Source organism: Marmota marmota, unplaced genomic scaffold (genome assembly GCF_001458135.2).
Source record: "Marmota marmota marmota unplaced genomic scaffold, marMar, whole genome shotgun sequence".
Lineage (NCBI taxonomy): Eukaryota > Metazoa > Chordata > Mammalia > Rodentia > Sciuridae > Marmota > Marmota marmota.
This window is the reverse complement of record NW_026000048.1, coordinates 9,061,036-9,080,647: the sequence shown is the minus strand read 5'-3', so window position 1 is coordinate 9,080,647 and position 19,612 is coordinate 9,061,036. Positions and strand designations below refer to the sequence as shown.

Below are 19,612 nucleotides of genomic sequence, written 5' to 3'. Positions count from 1 at the left end.
CTTCAGAGGCTTTTTTAATTCTAGTTTTCGAATCAATAAAAATGATTTTTAGATTTTAAATAGTACCTAGTATTTGTCAAAATAATAAAGTTATTTGTGTTTAAATTCCAAAGGAGTGCTTTAAAAAGGAGACTGCCATATAGTTGGCATCATAATATTTCACAATATTTTGTTACCTTAAGACACCATAAGTAAAATATCAAATATCTATAAAGATGATTGAAAGATACATTTTGCATGTGTTTTGTTTCTTATTTAAATATTTTCCTAGATTATTTTACATATAATATTCACCTTTTTTAGACAGAAAATTGTCTGAATTTTAATTTCAGATTTTTAGCATATGTAGATGAAGATGGTGGAGTTGTGTTTGAAAAATAAAGTTTTAACCCCTTCTTAGCAACAAAAAAAACGTGTTTTAACTTATTCTTTTATTTTATAATAGTAAATATTTTAATTCGAAAGTAATAAGATGTAAAATAAAATTAAAGAATTCTAAAATATTTCTTTTTAAATTAAATTTTTATTGCAGAAGAAGATAAGAATATGCATTTTCATCCTGTGTTTCTGTGAAACATAAGAAAAACTTTTGGGTTTTAATATAACAAATCAACCGAGGGTGACAAGTTTATACTAATTATGGCAGATATGGATGAAGATGCTAAAGATGAACCAGGATAATTTCTGAACATATACATATTTATACCTAAATCTTTGACCCTAGAAAATTTTACACAACTCGGGTATCAATAAGCACATGTTAGCCAGGCACGGTGGTGCATGCCTGCGATCCCAGTGGCTTGGGAGGATAAGACAAGAGGATGGTGAGTTCAAAGCCAGCCTCAGCAAATTAGCAAGGCCTTAAGCAACTCAGTGAGATCCTCCATGTCTCTAAATAAAGTACAAAATAGGGCTGGGGATGTGGCTCAGTGGTTGAGTGACCCTGGGTTCAATCCCCAATATGAAAAACAAACAAAAAAATAAGCTCATGTTCCCTTAGCAATTAGAGCCCAGATGACGTCATCCTTCATATAGCCATTTACTATGCCATTTCCTCACGAGAGAACAAGAGTGGAAAAGGGAAATATCATGACTATTATCTCAGAAGAAGGTTTTGAGATATCAAACCCTTCTAAAGGATCTTGGATACCCTCAACGTCCTGTCCCACAAACAGTATTCTAAGAATCACTAATAATAACTTAGAAATTATAAAGTATCTGGAGTCAGAGAAGTATAAAGCATCTGGGGTTAACTTCAGATTATCCTTATCATTTTGTTTCCTTTTATTTTACTAATATTGTTAATCTTTCTTCCAAACTATATCTGAATTCATCATGTCACTACATAGTAAAACACCAGTTAAAATTATTCTGCCCTTTTCCCTTCACAATGCATATATAGAGAGATGGGGGGGTGCCAACTCTGGTAACCGATACTCATTTTTTATGAATCTGTCAGCATAATTCCCTGTACTGTTTTTTTTTGAGCTCTGGCAATATGTGTATACAAGCACACACACATATGTACAAAGACACATACATACACATATGCACTGAATTATTTATGCATTACATCACCTTATTAATTTACAAATTGTTTTCCACAATATTGATATTTAGACAAATCGATGCTATAAGTTCTCCTTGAAAATCCCAAACCATGAAATCCTCTGTTTGTCATGCTCACTAGGGTCTCTGTCAGTTCTTCCACCCATTTAATACACCGTTGGTGACAAAGAGAATATGAACCAATTCTACTGAAAATAAAGAATCAAACATTGGGTACGAAGTTGACCCATTGCAGCAAGTATGAAAAAATAAGGGAAAAAATTAACAGAGGACAGTAGGAGGAATGATGGCAAAGTAAAATAAAAGTTTACTCATAGTAAGTGTTTCAGAGGGAAAATGACAAACAGAACCACCGGTGATATTTCATACAGGGAGATTTAATCATCTGTCCTTCATCTAAAGAGTTCCACTTGAGATCACGGCCAGAAGACAGAAATTAGTAAAAGACTTGCTGTCACTGGGAAGACAAGAACAGTTGATATCTTAGTCTTGACTGTAGGCTGGGGAATGGAACCAACTCTTTCTGAAATCAGAGTAAACTTGCCTACTGACTTTCTGAAAAGGTTATTAGAATAACTACTCTTGATATGTTCAAGATAATAGAGGTGACTCTTAAAAGGAAATGGAGAGAAAAGAAAACCCTCAAAAATTACAAGACCGACAGTCAATTTCTTAACAGAAATGATGGAAAATACTAAAGCAGTGGAAGCAGATCTTTAAAGTACTTAGAGAAAAATAAGTGACAGCCAATAAATATTTATCCAGCAATACTAGACTTCGCAAAATGTAAAGGAATAATATTTTTCAGAGAAATGTCAAAAAAAACTGAGGCAATTTTCTTCTACCAGTAGTACTCCAAAAGAAAAATCTGAAGACAGAGATTCCAGACAGGAATATGAAATGTAGGGAGAAAAAAAAAAGAACACTGGAAAAGATGAAAAATTGATAAGTGAAAATGAACATGGATTACATCAAATAATAATTAAAAATTCAATTCATCTGTATAACCAAAAATTTGCATAAACAACAGGGCAAATATATACAAGGAATAAATAAAGTAACATTTAAATGTATGATACCATTAGATAAATTGTGTACGTAATAGTCAAAGAATGTATAGCAACCATTTTAACAGGAGACAAACCTATTAATCCCCAAAAGCAAGTAAAATACAAAGCAGAGTTATAATTTTATGACTTTTTATTATAATTCGTTATATACGACAGCAAAATGCATTATGATTCATTTTACACATATAGAGCACAATTTTTCATATCTCTGGTTGTACACAAAATAGCATCACACCATTTGTGTCTTCATACATGTACATAGGGTAATGATGTCCATCTCATTCCACCATCTTTCTTACCCCTATGCCCCCTCCCTTCCCCGTCCTCCCCTTTTCTCTATCTAGAGTTAGTCTAATCCTCACAGTTAAAAAAAAAAATATATATATATATATATATATATTTACATATATATATATTTATTTATATAAAGCAGATATACAGGTTGGAAACAAGTGATAAAATGGTAGGTAGATATCAGCCTAAATATATCAGAAATCCAAATAAAGATAAATGCACTAAAATCAGAACCTCTGTGTACCATTGTGGAGAATATATAATTAATGGTACAGCCACTATGAAAAATGGTTTAACAGTTTCTCAAAAAATTAAAAAATAGAACTTCTATATGATTCAGCAATTCTATGTCTAGGTATACACCCCAAAAGATTTGATAAGGAGATATTGGTGCATCCATTTTTTTTTTTTTTTGATTCCAGGGATTGAACGAGAGGCACTTATCCACTGAGCCACATCCCCAGCCCTTTTCATTTTTATTTTTGAGACAGGGTCACAAAGCTGCTAAGGCTGGCTTTGAATTTGCAATCCTCTTGCTTCAGTCTCTGGAGTTCTGAGACTTACAGGCATGCACCACTATGACCATCTGGACCCATGTTCTTAACATCATTGTTCATAATAGGTAAATGCAGCTCAATTGATAGATGAATGGGTGAGCAATGAGTGGTAGCCAGACAATAGAATATCATTGAGCCTTTGAAGGGAAGTTTTGACAAATGCTACAACATGAATGAACCTTGAAAAAACTACAAGTGAAATGATCCAGTCACGGAAAGATCAATATCATATCATCCCATTAACATAGGGTACAAAAACTACTCAAATTCATCGATACAATAAGTTAAAATGTGGTTGTCAGGGCTGTGAAGAAGAGGAAATGAAATGGGGAGTTGTTTGATGGATAGGAAGCTTCGGTTTTGCCAGATGGAAAGAATGCTGGGGATGGCTGGTGGTGAAAATTTAGTACATTCACAATATGAATGTACTAAATATCACCAAACTGTATCCTCACAATGGTTAAAATGGTAAATTGTATGTATTTACCACAATTTAAAAATGGGGGAAAACATTACATGCGTTTAATACTCCAGGTGTTAAGTTTACAGAGACTAAAAGTAGAAATGAGTGACTCACAACTGTAATAGGGACTTTAAAATAAGTCTTTCAATAAATTATGAAATAAATTACTAAAAATGTTAATGATATAGAGCACTTAAAGCAATGTACCTCATGGTCAAACACAGAACACTATAGTGGTAGTGTGTGGGAAATTTAAAGAAATTTAAGAATAAATGTTAAGGTAATAAAGAAACAGAATGATATATTCTGCACAATTATGCAAATAAAACATGTACATAAACACATTTTCAAATACAAATGTATCTCTAAAAATATTAAAACAGGTCTCAAGAAGGGGGAAAGATGTGGATTAAGCATAAATATAAAGAAAAAATAATAACATAAAACACAATAATGAATATATTAAGCACCCCATCCAGTTTCCTGTCACTATTATGTTTGTAATATTGGTAACTGCCATAGAATTAGAAATTTTTTATTGGTTCTTCTCAGTTATACATGGCATTAGAATCTATTTGGATAAAATTATACAGCATGAAATGTTTCTTATTCTAATTAGGATCCCATGTTTGTGGGTGTGCACGATGGTGAGATTCACTTAGGTATTTTAATGTGTGTACTTAGGAAAATTATGTTAGATTATTCTGCTGTCTTTGCCATTCCTATCCCTCCTCAGTAGATTATAATTATTTCTTTCTGTCCCCTTCTGTGATTCCAAATTGGCAAGTAAACAGGAATCAACAACAGATCAACAAAACAGTTCAGAGATCTAATGGAAGATGGTTTTGCCATCTATGTTTTTAATTGGAAGGACTTAAGAATGTCTATGAGAAAATTTCCTATCATTGTTATTTTCAATTGTTATTCCTATCATTTCCTATTATCAATGCAGTGTCCTTTTATTCCATTCCTTTTCTGAGTGATGGAAAATGAAAACAGAATGAGATTGTACATTAGTTTGTCATTGAATTGAGTTTCTTTCCTGAAAACCTCATGTGCGTGTGTTTGTGTGTGTGTGTGTGTGTGCATGTGTGTGTGTCCCCACACCTATGGACTATCTGATGAAAAGATAATAGAAGATACAGGAAATGGCTAGAGATTCCCTTAATGCAAATGTAGGATATTTAAACTTAGCTGCCTAAGAATGGCTGAACAGGGAAGGTGACAAGGCAGCCATCTCAGTCAGATAAACTTTCTCAATTCTTGAAATATCCCTAGAAGATCCAAAGACCTACATAGCCAACTAGCTGCCATCATGATACTATCACTTGATCTCCCTTTCCATTATGAGAAGTGAATTTTCTATGCATGTTTCTATTTAAACTTTTCTCTCCCCTCTCTTTCTCTCTCTCTCTATATATATTCCCCATTCTTGTTTTTCTTCTCTCTCCCCAAAATTTTAGGTATTAATCATGGCTCCCAATAATTGATATTTATGTGACTTGGGAAAGTTGATTAAATGCATAGTTGTCATAAGTAAACTAATAATAAAGTGTACCTTATGTGTTGTGTGAAGGATTAAGCTATTATTTACAAATTTCTTTCAGGAATTTCTGACACATAGTAGTGTATACACAGAAAGGATTAAGAAATACATCTATAAAGGAAATTAAATGTACATGAAAGGGATGAATCACAGACAAATAAATAGCAAAGGTGACAGTATACATGGTAGAGCTTTAAATATTTTAGATAACAACAGAAATATACCATATTTGAACTCCAAATCAACAATGTGAATGAAATACAATTCTTTCCTCAATTTTCCTTCTTAATTTTTATTCATCATACAGAAAAAAATAAAGTGTGTGTGTAGATATAGATATTATATATATAGATATTATATATTGCATATATATATACAATATTGCTTTTGTCATTTCATTTTGTCTTTGTTTTCCTATGTTCATTTTAATGTCTTCAAATTTGCCCATGACACCTGGGTAAATTTGCTAATGATTTGGAAATATGGTCTCATTTTTCTTAAGACTCAAATAATTTTTGGAAATAATCCTCCATTCCTGTTGGTTCTTTTTTCAAACTATTCATATTATTATCTTCAAACAATATTCCAATAAGTTTTTAATTTAAATAAGTTATTAAATTTATTTAGTAAGGGTCAATTAAATAAGTGATATGTAATTTCTCCAGCCTGAGAGGATCCAGTCTTTTTCCAGATCAGTTTACATGAAATTTATTATTAAGTATTAGGGGGAAAATAATGTACCAATATAATTAAAAAGAATCACTGTCATCTTTTCTGTAACTATTTATATATAGCATCACTACTGATTTAAACAGAATGCCATTTTTCTGGAAACATTGTGTGTGTGTATGTGAATTAATTTTTTCCTAGTGGCATGAGGAGGGAAAGAAAGAAAGAAAGAGAGAGAGATAGAGAGAGAGAGAGAGAGAAAGGAAGGAAGGAAGGAAGGAAGGAAGGAAGGAAGGAAGGAAGGAAGGATGCATATTTGTCCTATGCTACTATTTCTATGCTAATTTCATTCTTAAGTTAACTTTTCTGCAAGAGGCTTATTTTTGTTTTACTTTGAAGATGTTCCACATAAATGCACATTGACTGCACTATTGGAGCAAATCACATGTGTTTGCAAAGATGAAATTTAAAGTTGGCCATACTATTACAAAAATTTGGTAGAGAAAGGAAGTTTGTGCCTACAACTGTATAAAAGATGCTGTGAATATATAAATAAACTTAAAAGGATCATGCTGTCTGGCTTATTTTTATCTTTTAATTACTGAGAGTTTTTATAATTTGGGGTTCAGAGGCCATGTATCTCTCTTTGCAGAGGAGAATGATTCATTAAAAACAGTAATTCTGTTCTGAGTTGTGATACAGTAAATTAGATACCATTTTCTCCTTGGAGGAAGATTTAACTCAAATTATTATAGAATTTCTGCAAAGGATGTAAAAGGAAAGCTCTCACAAATAGTCATCAAGTATGTCATGCTTTCATATACATACATGTACCTTCAATTTGATTCCCAACAAGATGTAATTTTATTCTGATTGAAGAAAAGTGTGCCCTAAAAAATATCTACTTTCTCTGGCTTGCCATCAAGACAAGCTTCAAATTCACAGGTACACAATAGCTAAAATTATTTATATTTTAAAAATTTTATTTTTAAAACTCATGCTTATTTTAAAAAATGGAGTCCTGACAGTGAATTATATGGTCTTTTTAATATCTCCTGATGTATGTTATTCACATCAAATTACTTTTATGTAAAACTGTCCTATGTTTTAAAAATTGTTATTCTATTTTATATTTCCATATTCTTTTCTCAATGAAGTTAGTTTTGAGAGTTATTTGTGCTTACATGCATATTTACATATTATATTTTGGATATTTTCTACATTTATGATTTTTCCATTTATTACAATGCCACAAGGACCTTTTCCTAAATCTATCTCATTTTAGAAATGAAACAAAACAAACGAAATAAAACAATTGTTGTTACTAATGGACTTCAACATACTGTACTATAAAATAAATCTAAGACAAATTTAACAAAGACCTACGATTGCCTGTTGGATTTTGTAATATACTCACATCATCTCACGGTCCATTTACATTATTTATTTGGCAGGAGTGAGAGGACAAGATAGAAAATTGTTTCCTGTTTTCCAGTACTTGAAAGATTGTCACATGGACAATCCACTTCCTTTTAAAGATATTCTAGGATGAATGGGTCTACAGTGAGGAATAGAAATGAATGAATGGGCTGGAAGCTGAAAGGTGCTAAGTAGATGCCTTTTGATAAAAATCATTCCCATGGAAATCACCTGTAATTTTTAAGATTACTGAGAAGGGAATATCTGTAACAAAAATGAAACTACATGATTACATGATTGCTGTTGTATACTTGGGCTGCTGTGTAGGTTTTTGGACCGTGGAAATAGACAGGGAAGCATTCCCTCAGTGAGCAAACTCGGGGTGAGGGGTAGTGGCAACGGGCACCCTGATTCCCATGATTGGAATGCCCAGCAGTTTCCCCCTGAAGCTATTAAGATAACTATGCCAGTGCACAACCTGATTTTCATGGTGACATCCTTGAAGGGAGAGGCTCTGTGTTTGTATTGCCCTGGACCTTATCTCAGTTAGTTAGCACTCAGGGTTAAAGGACTACCGGTTAGAGTGCAGTCTTGGTGGTGGGTAATATGTAACTTTTGGGGGGTTATGAAAGGCAGCAGCAGAGAGGAGCGGGGCTTTTGTCTGCCACTTTTGCCTGCTTGCATATACTCTGTGCGATCTGTCCCTTTGTTTGTTTCTTCACAGTCTTTCTCCACAGGTGTCCCTTGCACAGCTGAAATAAATTACCATACACCAGGTTGCTTGTAAACAATGGGCATTTATTTCTCACAGTTCTGGAGGTCAGGAAGTCCAAGATGAAGCCACTGGCAGATTCAGTGTCTGATAAGATCCCATTTCCTGATTCATGGACAAACCGTCACCTTCTTGCTGTGCCCTCACATGGTGAAAGGGCCAAAGCTACTCTCTGGTTTTTCTTTTTATAAGGGCTTGAACCTAATTCATAAGGTGAAGAGGGCAGTTAGTAGCATAACAGACAAAAGCTTAATAGCAGCTATAAAAAGGGGCATAATTGCAAGTTTATTTCTGACTTTGAACTTCCATTTTCTGAAAGGAAATATGAAGTGGTAGGTGCATTCAGGAAAACTGATGGTTGAGAAACATTAATTTTCTACGGTCCAATTATAAAGATCTCTAGTGATCTCTTGATCAAAGAACAAAATCAAGCATAGTTTAGGATCTGGCTTGTGCCTAAACTGTCCATTAGAGAATGTCAAATGAATCTGGCATGTGAAAAGCCTGGGTCACTGGAAACTTAGAGGTATGAAGAAATATGGAGTTTTTAAAAAATATTATGATGAAGATCATGAAAAACTTAACTTTGGGTCTTCTGATGAATTTTAGTTATCTCTGAAAATAGGTAATTCTGAATAGAACATATTGCTATTCTGCAACCCACCCACCACTATACTCATTTCTAAGGCATGGAGATAAACTCCTCTTTTAAGTTTTATGTCTTGGCAGCAAATTGAGTTGGGAAAGTAATAAAGAAAAATTCTGCAAAGCACTGGAGCAGAGTTGCATTTTGGAACTGAGGCATATATAACACAAAAGAGGAAGAAGACATCATGATCTATAAAAATCATTGCACAACTTTAGCACCTGAGAAACTCTGTTACTTTAGCAGAGGCAAGAGGTGAGAAGACCTAGAGGGACACAGCAGTGCTGTGACAAAGGGAGGTAGCCATGCTGAGTTGGAGACTCTAGTGTTTGTAGGGAGACACTGTTGCCTGTCCAGAGAATCAGCAGAAAGGCCACAGTAGCAAGAGTGTCTACTATGTTATTCTCTCCTTTGCTAGGCATCCTTCAGGACTCCTGTGTATTCCACATGCTACATGGATGTTGACTATATAACCCACCTGACCTGAGTTTTTATTTCTATTCCAACCCTTCCACCCCAACTCCATGAAGAAGATTTTATGAGGGATTAGTCTTACAATTGTGATTTAGGTGAGAACACCTGCAACTTAGACTGCATGACACTAGAATAAATAAAAAACTGGTTTAATTTTCAGGAAACATTCTGAATTCTTTTCCACACCACCTTAGAAAGATTAGAGCATCAGTTATATTGATTTCCTAATAACCTAGATTTTTGGCCCTCCAAGGGACAGTTAAGGGCAGAATCTAAGAACATAAGAAATCATCTAAGTAGCAAGTAGGATTGATGTCCTCATTAAAAGTAAGACACTTAACCCAAACTTTCCCATCTATATAGACGGACAACTTGCTCATATGATGACAATAGGTAGTAAAGATTTTACGCAGTAGCTCTTTCCTATAAAAAACACAGAAACTATTGAAGCCTAAAGAGATTATATACATGGTTGCACCTAATAAAATATGTTCCTTGGTCAATGTTCGTAGTAGCTCAATTCACAATAGCTAAGCTATGGAGTTAAACTGGTGCCCTTCAACAGATGAATGGATAAAGAAAATGTGGTACATATACGCAATGAAATATTAATCAGCCCTAAAGAAGAATGAAATTATGGCACTTGACAGTAAATAGATGGAACTGGAAACTATGATGCTAAGTAAAATAAGCCAGTTCCTAAAAACCAAAGACCAAATGTTCTCTCTGATTTGTGTATGTTGAATCACAAGAGGAGATGGGGAGGGAGGAGTGGAGGTTCACCAGATTGCTAAGGAAGGAATGGGAGGATGAATGGGGTGATGGGAATGGGAAAGACAGTAGAATTAATTGGACATAACTTTCCTAAGTTCATATATGAATGCACAACCAGTGTAACTCCACATCATGTACACCCACAAGAATGGGAAGTTATATTCCTTTTATGTATGATATGTCAAAAAACTTCTGTTTTCATGTATAACTAAAAAGAACAAATAAAAAATATTCTCCCTGGGATAAATTTAAAAAAGAAAAAATATGATAATAAAGCATATTACTGAACAATGCAGCACCAAAGAATGCTCTCTAAAATGTGTGGAAAATGACTGATAGTACCTGTTTTAGAGAATTAGTTGCTATATGCTTCTCATTTTAAAATGCATCAAAGATCTATGCGATTTTGAATTTTATCACAGTCTACTTCTTCTCCCCCCCAAAATAATTCTATACCAAGACTAATTATTGCTAAGTTTACTGAAAATTTGTTACAATAAAATCACATCAACATCTTAGAGGAGGGTATTTATTTAGGAGATAGAGGGGAAAATGAATATATACAGTGAGTTCAAAATTATTTCAAATAATAAAATCCCTAATTGAGAAGAATGTGTAAGTGGGGATGAACAAAACTGCTAATCCTAAATTACACTATTCAAAATGGTCTGATCCACCAAGAGGTACTTCCACAAATCCCAACTCTCACACCTTGACTTCAGGGTCAGATTCTATTTAAACATCAAGAGATTTTTTGATGACTTTATAAAACTTAGACCATAATAGGCCCCTTTTCTCATAATCAGTAAAAGAAAATCACTGTGCCATTTTGGATAGCAATTTGACAGAATCATACAAAACTTCAAATGAGTATACATCATGACCTAAAGATTATATTTTGGACATGTGTTCTAGAAAGATATATATGTATGAAAGAGATACAGAAAAAATGTTTTTCATAATATTATTTATAACAACATAAAAAGGAAAAAAGAGTCCTTCTATATAAGTGGTTTAATAATATCATCTATAGATTTCCCTGCAGAGGTTATAAATAAAAAACTGTAACCTGTGTAATGAGATTTTAATATTCTCGAGAACTTACAAATTCTCCCTGGAGAATCAATTCCCCTCTTGTGACTAATTTAATAGTTTGATTGTAATCTTCTAGTTTTTATTTTCTGTACATTTGCACTCTCATTTACTGGTAATCGTAGAAGTAATTAGTTTGTTTTAAAATCCAAATGAATTGATACTATATTGTTCCATAAAGCACCCTTCCTTTCATCTACTATAGTTTGCACAATTTCCCGTATAACTATATACACACTATTCTATCAAATAAGTTAAGGCTTCTTTTGGTTAGGATTTAGGACCCTCCAAGTGTATGGCATTTGTATAGATATACATGGCTTATTAGTCTTTGGTTCTGAAACCAAAATTTCTCTTCTTTCTGAGGGAGGCACTTACTTTGTTCCACAATTATTCCTATTCCATTGCCCTAATATCATTATAACTGGAAATTTACTATTCGTCTTCTGTTAAAATTCATTTTGGTTGTGAACAATGTCTTCCAGCACTATCCAACATTTATTTTACTTCAAATTTGTGTTCATTACGGGAAATCAAGTGCAATTTGTGGTAAATGTATCTCCACAGTCTCAGAAAACAAGCACATATGCCTCTTGAGACTCTAAATAGGTTTTAATTATTTTTCCAAAATATCAGCTAGGAATTAGAGATAAATGAGAGGCATTTTATGGGTGAGGTATAGAAGTCATCCTGCTTCTTAGTATTTCCCCACTCTGGGCTTAACAATTGTTGTTGAGTGGGAGTTCACCTAAGATGTGGAGCTGAGGCAGTTATTCATGCAACACTAAGCAAATGATGTCAAGGAAAGTGATTAAAAAAAAAAACATAATTGATTGCTGATGTATTTTGTTCCTAGGATGTAAAGAATAAGTGGTGTTATTTATAAGAAAAGATTTTTGACATATCATAACGTGTACTCCCGAGATCCTAATTATCTGAATTTGTTCATTATTGTAATGGAGAATAGAAATCTCCACAGTCCTGAATATCTGGAAATGGCATTGCCATTATTTTGCAAAGCAATGAGCAAGCTACCCCTTGCAGCCCAAGGGAAACTGATTAGACTATGGTCTAAATACAGTGCAGATCAGATTCGGAGAATGATGGAAACATTTCAGCAACTTATTACTTACAAAGTCATAAGCAATGAATTTAACAGTTGAAATCTAGTGAATGATGATGATGCCATTGTTGCTGCTTCAAAATGCTTGAAAATGGTTTACTATGCAAATGTAGTGGGAGGAGAAGTGGACACAAATCATAATGAAGAAGATGATGAAGAGCCCATCCCTGAGTCTAGTGAATTGACACTTCAGGAGCTTTTGGGAGAGGAAAGAAGAAACAAGAAAGGTCCTCCAGTGGACCCATTGGAAACTGAACTTGGTGTTAAAACTCTGGATTGTTGAAAACCACTTATCTCTTTTGAAGAGTTCATTAATGAACCACTGAATGATGTTCTGGAAATGGATAAAGATTATACTTTTTTCAAAGTAGAAACAGAGAACAAGTTCTCTTTTATGACATGTCCCTTTATATTGAATGCTGTCACAAAGAATTTGGGATTATATTATGACAATAGAATTCGAATGTACAGTGAACGAAGAATCACTGTTCTCTACAGCCTCGTTCAAGGACAGCAGTTGAATCCATATTTGAGACTGAAAGTCAGACGTGACCATATCATAGATGATGCACTTGTTCGGCTAGAGATGATTGCTATGGAAAATCCTGCAGACTTGAAGAAACAGTTGTATGTGGAATTTGAAGGAGAACAAGGAGTTGATGAGGGTGGTGTTTCCAAAGAATTTTTTCAGCTGGTTGTGGAGGAAATCTTCAATCCAGATATTGGTATGTTCACATATGATGAATCTACAAAATTATTTTGGTTTAATCCATCCTCTTTTGAAACTGAGGGTCAGTTTACTCTGATTGGCATTGTACTGGGTCTGGCTATTTACAACAACTGTATCCTGGATGTCCATTTTCCCATGGTTGTCTACAGGAAGCTAATGGGGAAGAAAGGAACTTTTCGTGACTTGGGAGACTCTCACCCAGTTCTATATCAGAGTTTAAAAGACTTACTAGAATATGAAGGAAATGTGGAAGATGATATGATGATCACTTTCCAGATATCACAGACAGATCTTTTTGGTAACCCAATGATGTATGATCTAAAAGAAAATGGTGATAAAATTCCAATTACAAATGAAAACAGGAAGGAATTTGTTAATCTCTATTCTGACTACATTCTCAACAAATCAGTAGAAAAACAGTTCAAGGCTTTTCGCAGAGGTTTTCATATGGTGACCAATGAATCTCCCTTAAAGTATTTATTCAGACCAGAAGAAATTGAATTGCTCATATGTGGAAGCCGGAATCTAGATTTCCAAGCACTAGAAGAAACTACAGAATATGATGGTGGCTATACCAGGGACTCTGTTCTGATTAGGGAGTTCTGGGAAATGGTTCATTCATTTACAGATGAACAGAAAAGACTCTTCTTGCAATTTACCACGGGCACAGACAGAGCACCTGTGGGAGGACTAGGAAAATTAAAGATGATTATAGCCAAAAATGGCCCAGACACAGAAAGGTTACCTACATCTCATACTTGCTTTAATGTCCTTTTACTTCCGGAATATTCAAGCAAAGAAAAACTTAAAGAGAGATTGTTGAAGGCCATCACGTATGCCAAAGGATTTGGCATGCTGTAAAACAAAATAAAAAAAAAAAAGGAAGGAAGAAAAAAATGAAAAAAAGAAAAAATTTTTAATAAATATAATGAGGGATAAATTTGGTGGTGATAGTGTCCCGGTACAAAAAGGCTGTAAGATAGTGAACCACAGTAGTCATCTATGTCTGTGCCTCCCTTCTTTATTGGGGACATGTGGGCTGGAACAGCAGATTTCAGCTACATATATGAACAAATCCTTTATTATTATTATAATTATTTTTTTGCGTGAAAGTGTTACATATTCTTTCACTTGTATGTACAGAGAGGTTTTTCTGAATATTTATTTTAAGGGTTAAATCACTTTTGCTTGTGTTTATTACTGCTTGAGGTTGAGCCTTTTTTGAGTATTTAAAATATATATATACCAACAAAACTACTCCCCCAAGGAAAACATTGCCACCATTTGTAGACCATGTAACCTTCAAGTATGTGCTCTTTTTTGTCCCTGTATCTAACTCAAATCAGGAACTGTATTTTTTCTTTTTTAAACGATTTGCTTTTTAAACTTGAAGTCTTGGAAACAGTGTGATGCAAGTACTGCTGTTCTAGCCCCCAAAGAGTTTTCTGTGCAAAATCTTGGGAATCAATAAAGACGGAAGGGAGAACTCGTAATGTTTTAACTGCAGCCCTCAGAACTTTACTTTAGTAACAGCACAACAAATTAAAAACAACTCATGCCACAGTATGAAAATAAAATAAAATAAATAAGAAACGATTTTTTCCAAGAATGGTTAACTTCATTATCATTTTTTCATGGACAAAAACGAGTAATACTTCATAATTTTGGCAAAGGAGAGTTGGGGAGAGAGAGCGTCTCAGTTTAAATGATGAAAAGTACTTACAAATTCATTTATTTTTTTCTTCACCACAATTCCTGAGACATAAATACTAATTAAGAGGATGCAAAATAATAATAATAATAATAATAATAATAACAATAATAATAATAATAATAAAGTTAGTATCAGGTAAGCTTGAAAATATTTCCAATTTTTTTTCTAGCAGTTCCAAGTTGACTTAATAAGTTTATGTCACATTAATTTGAATGAATTTACTGTTCAAATTTTTGGAGATAATAAATATATAAGAAATAAATTCCTATGATTAACGCAACTTGAAATAAAATGTTGGATAGTGCTACAATGCATTATTCACAAACAAAATGAATTTTAGCAAAAGATGAATAACAGATATCCTATTATAGTGACATTACAGCAATGTAATGGTTGTGTAACAAAGTGCTTGAGGAAGAAATTTGCTTCAGAACTAAAGGCTATCAAGGCATGTGTGTTTACACAAATTTCATTTCTTCGGATGAAGGCCCTAATTGCATGCATTTAAAAAGCAAAGTTAGAAAATTTAACATTTTCTATGAAGAGAAAAAACATCCTTCTGTGGGAAGGTGACCTTTAACTAATTTTGAAATAAACACTGAAAAATGTTATTCAGAATTAAACAAAAATCACTTTTGGCAGGTTAAGGAATTCACAATTAATATTGGATGATTCAGTTTTTGAATGTCAGCTAATTCTTAATTTATTATAAACTTACTCTTGAGAGAGAATGCATGAATGAAAGTTATTGCATCAATATTGCTTTTCTATATCAATTTAACAACACATTAACAATAAATGTGCAGCTGGTATTAGCAGTTACCTCCTTTGAAACACATTGCCATGGAAAAATTATTGACACATTTAGTCAAATGCTAACAAGGTAGTCTTGGCCATGAATGGAAAGTAATTTATTTTCACAAAAACAACTATATGAAATGAGTCTTTTACTGACTTTNAGCCCTGAGACAAGGAGGAAGAGGAATTCTATGATTAGAATGCTACAAGAATACTAGAATAAGAATGGAAAAAAGAGAATACCCCACTGAGGGCTAAGAGGGAACATTTTTGTTACAAGAAAAAGAGAAGCTCAGTAGACACAATAATACTCATCCTACTGTCTTTCCATGTCTATTCCCAAGAAAAGAGTTTTAAAGTCAAAATTAAGCTTTTCTCCACTTTTATTTGTGGTGCAGAGTAAGAACTTTTCCCCTTTTATTTACAGATATATATATATATATATATATATATATATATCAGAAGGGCAAGCAGGCATATTCATGAGAGAAAGCCGGAGGAGTAGCCGCACTTTATAATAACTGACTTTTACTGTAATTTGTCCAGTTAATGGCCTAATCATCTTTCAAGGGCCCCACCACCTCTCACTACTGTTGCACTGAGAACTGAGTTTCAACATGAATTTGGGAGGAATTAAGCCATACCTTAACCATAGCAGAGTCCAATATATTTTTTTTTTTTAGAAATATCATTTAAAACTAAAACTAGGTCCTCCTTATTTCCACAAAGGATCCCATGGTTCTTAATGGTCTTTCAAAAAGTGAACTGGAAAATAAAATTTCCTAACCAAAAAAAAAAAAAATGCTTCTCTCCCAAAGTCTCCCCAAAGTATGGAATAGCAACATGGCTACAGATGTGATATGATCAAGAGCCTCAGGAAGACCATCCATGGAGCGGTAGCTGCAACTATTTTGTATAAAGAAATATTTTCTGTTATCCAGATTATTTATTAAGTTGCAACAAGAAAATCCCTGCTATTGACAAAGGTGTAACTAAGTATGTTCAACAGATTCTCCCAACTAAACAATTTAACAATTTACTTATCAACAATTTCCTTTTCAACAAATAAAAGTATGAAGTAAAAAGCTAACAAATATGAAAACAGAAAAGACTCCAAAAGGAAACAACACTAGAAGGCCCACAAACCCTGAGAAGCACACATCAGAACACCTATGTGTGTAAAATACTTGAATATTGAAAATCATACCCATACTCTGTAAAAAAGGGACATGATGGATTAGGACAGGAAAGACTTGTGAGTCAATTATTTTCTACATTCTATTGTGCACAGAATGTCTCTATAACGGAAATATTGAAATACTCACATTTTTATTGTTTCAAAAGTACACTTACTAACCTTGGCTGTGTTATAGGTATTTTGTTTCCATTATGTCTGTGGATGAGATGATACCTTTGTGAATTTGATCTGAAGAAGAGAAAAAGTAGTGATTTGCCTGAATACCCACAGGAGTGTTCTAGTTTCTAGTCCTACTTAGCAACTATACCACCTTCCTGGATGTAAACGATTGTGTTTACTATCACAGTATTTAGAGATAGAGAAAATTGTAAGTTCTAGCGTGATAGTTTCCTACAGTTGTTTTGAGTAATAATCTCAAGTGAACAAACAAAACAAGACTACATATGCCTTGAAGGCTAAGACCAAGAACTATTCAATTTAAAATTCCTCGGTACCCAGCATAGTTCTAGATAAACATATAAATGATTCTATACGTGTAAAACTAAATGAATAGTAAGTGCCTTAAATACATTATGGAGTTTCTTTATAAGGCTGCCTGCCTCTAGAGATTAAAGCTGGTCATTAAACAAGGTGGTCTCTTGTCCTAAACATTCTCATTTCAAGCTATGAAATGTAAATAATCTGAAAAAAGAATCTGTGAATTTTGTGGCTGTTTTTTTTCCTCTGTATCTTTAATTTCTTTGTCATTCTCATATATATAAAATATATTGTCTATTTTTTTTCTTTTTTCATTTGTCAGTTATCCATCCCATAGACTGACTTACTCTCTTTATTCATTCATTGGTTTCTTCCTCCCTCCTTCCCTGTTTCTTTCTATTATACACATTCATGATTTCTAAATCTATTTACTTTTAGCTATTAAGAATAGCTAGAAAAACAGTTTTTGACAATACAATTTTTTAGCTTGGATGTATATTCAAGTTTGTGGTTTCTATAAGGTATACAATAGTGCCCTCTAATGCCATTTTTTAAAAAATTATATCATACCTGTTTTTTTCAGGGTGCTAATTTCTGTCCACTTAGGGACCCCATCTCAAAAATGAAAGAGTATAAAAATAGTTCAGTTTTTAAATAAACATATCATTATGCAATATCTTTAAAATCTTCCTGATTATATTGCCAGCTTTGTTATTTTTGTGGCTTGAAACTCATCAATGTTTAGCACAATTAATAAAGATGCTTAATTGTGAAATGAGAAATTAAAAGCATCATGATTAAAATATCAATTCAGATATTAAAGTATGTACCTTATCAACAAAACTGATGCATTTTCAGACTTTTCTGCCTTCAAGATTTCATAAGCATTGCTTTAATAAGTGTATTTTAATGGTATTGCTATTAATTTATTTCTTGCTTTTAAATTTTTTCTCAGATAAAACTATATTACTTACCCAGAGACTAATAATTGAATGTAATTTCATTCATTTTAGAGCTTGCAAGTCTTTCATGCCCACAAAAATCTATAAATATATTTTGCTTTATTTCTAATAAAAGAGTAGACTTAAAAATTTTACCTAATTGTTTCCTCAAGTATTGTGAAATTTTCTAATATACTGATAGTGAATAGTCAATTCCTTTTGTCCAAACCAAAAATAACAAACACAACTGGTGCTGCTCAGTTGTCTAAATAATTAGGGATCTCAATATTTTCTCATAATTTTTCCTAAGACTCTCTTGAAATACTAGTAGGAAATTAAATATTTGAACTGGGTAATGACACAAAAAAATATAGAGTTAAAAGATATATTTGATCTTAACCAAAAGACTGAGAAGCAATGAGGTAAAAATAAAATAGGATTATGAATACATTAGAAATTTAAGTCTATTAAATAAATCTGTCAAGGGTCAACAACACAAAATTACCAAGCAGAGAAAGACATTTTGAAAGTAATACCATTTCCTTAATTTAGTTATGGAAGGGATGAACAAAGAAAAATACAAAAAGTCCTAAACAGAAAAATGAAGATTTAAGAAAAAGGAATTCACCCTGTGTATGAGCTGCAATATATCTTGGCAAGAAAAACTTAAACACTTCACTCTTATTGACAGATTTTGAATTAGCTGCTAACTCTGTAGGGAAAGATCTTGGTGTCATTGGAGACAGATCAATGAAAACATTCCCTCAATATCCTTCACATTTTAGATCTCATCACTAGCTCAAGACATTGTTCTCTGCTGTATTAGCCATGCACCTAGCTTCTGTTAACTTGAAGCTTGGCCATCTCCTCTATACACACATACTGTACAGTCTTTTCTCTGAAGGATGCCATAATATGCCTGAGGCACCCGACCTTGGCCCCCTGCATCCCTCCTCCCTCCCCTCACTCCACTTTTCACAGTCAGGAGTCCTACCATTCCCTCTCCTAATCACTCCAGGGCCAAGTACTAGACATCCAGGGCCAGTCTCTATGCCCCAGGGGCTGCGGGAATTACTCAGACCTTCCAACATCTAACCTTACCTGCCTCACTTGCTGCTTCCCACAATAAAAGCTTTTGTCTGTAGTTCTCCACACCCTCTGCGCCCTTGACCTCTCCTTGACCACAGGCTAGTTACTAAGCCTGTCTCTTAGTGAATTCAAGGAATCATTCTGCATTAAAGTCTGTTATCAGAAAATATGAAAATTCTCTAACCAGTATTTTAAGA

The 19,612-nt window shown here is 33.5% G+C and overlaps 1 protein-coding gene across 1 annotated transcript; it reads left to right on the top strand.

The window, feature by feature from the left end:
- Positions 1–12,246: 12,246 nt before the first annotated feature.
- Positions 12,247–14,691, top strand: LOC107150228 (ubiquitin-protein ligase E3A-like). The gene has a single exon (XM_048812655.1). The coding sequence runs from the start codon at positions 12,809–12,811 to the stop codon at positions 14,057–14,059; it is 1,251 nt and encodes a 416-aa protein (XP_048668612.1). The 5' UTR covers positions 12,247–12,808; the 3' UTR covers positions 14,060–14,691.
- Positions 14,692–19,612: the final 4,921 nt, after the last annotated feature.

Coding starts and splice junctions, on each gene's coding strand:
- LOC107150228 (XM_048812655.1), top strand. CDS start 12,809: ATGGATAAAGATTATACTTTTTTCAAAGTAGAAACAGAGAACAAGTTC.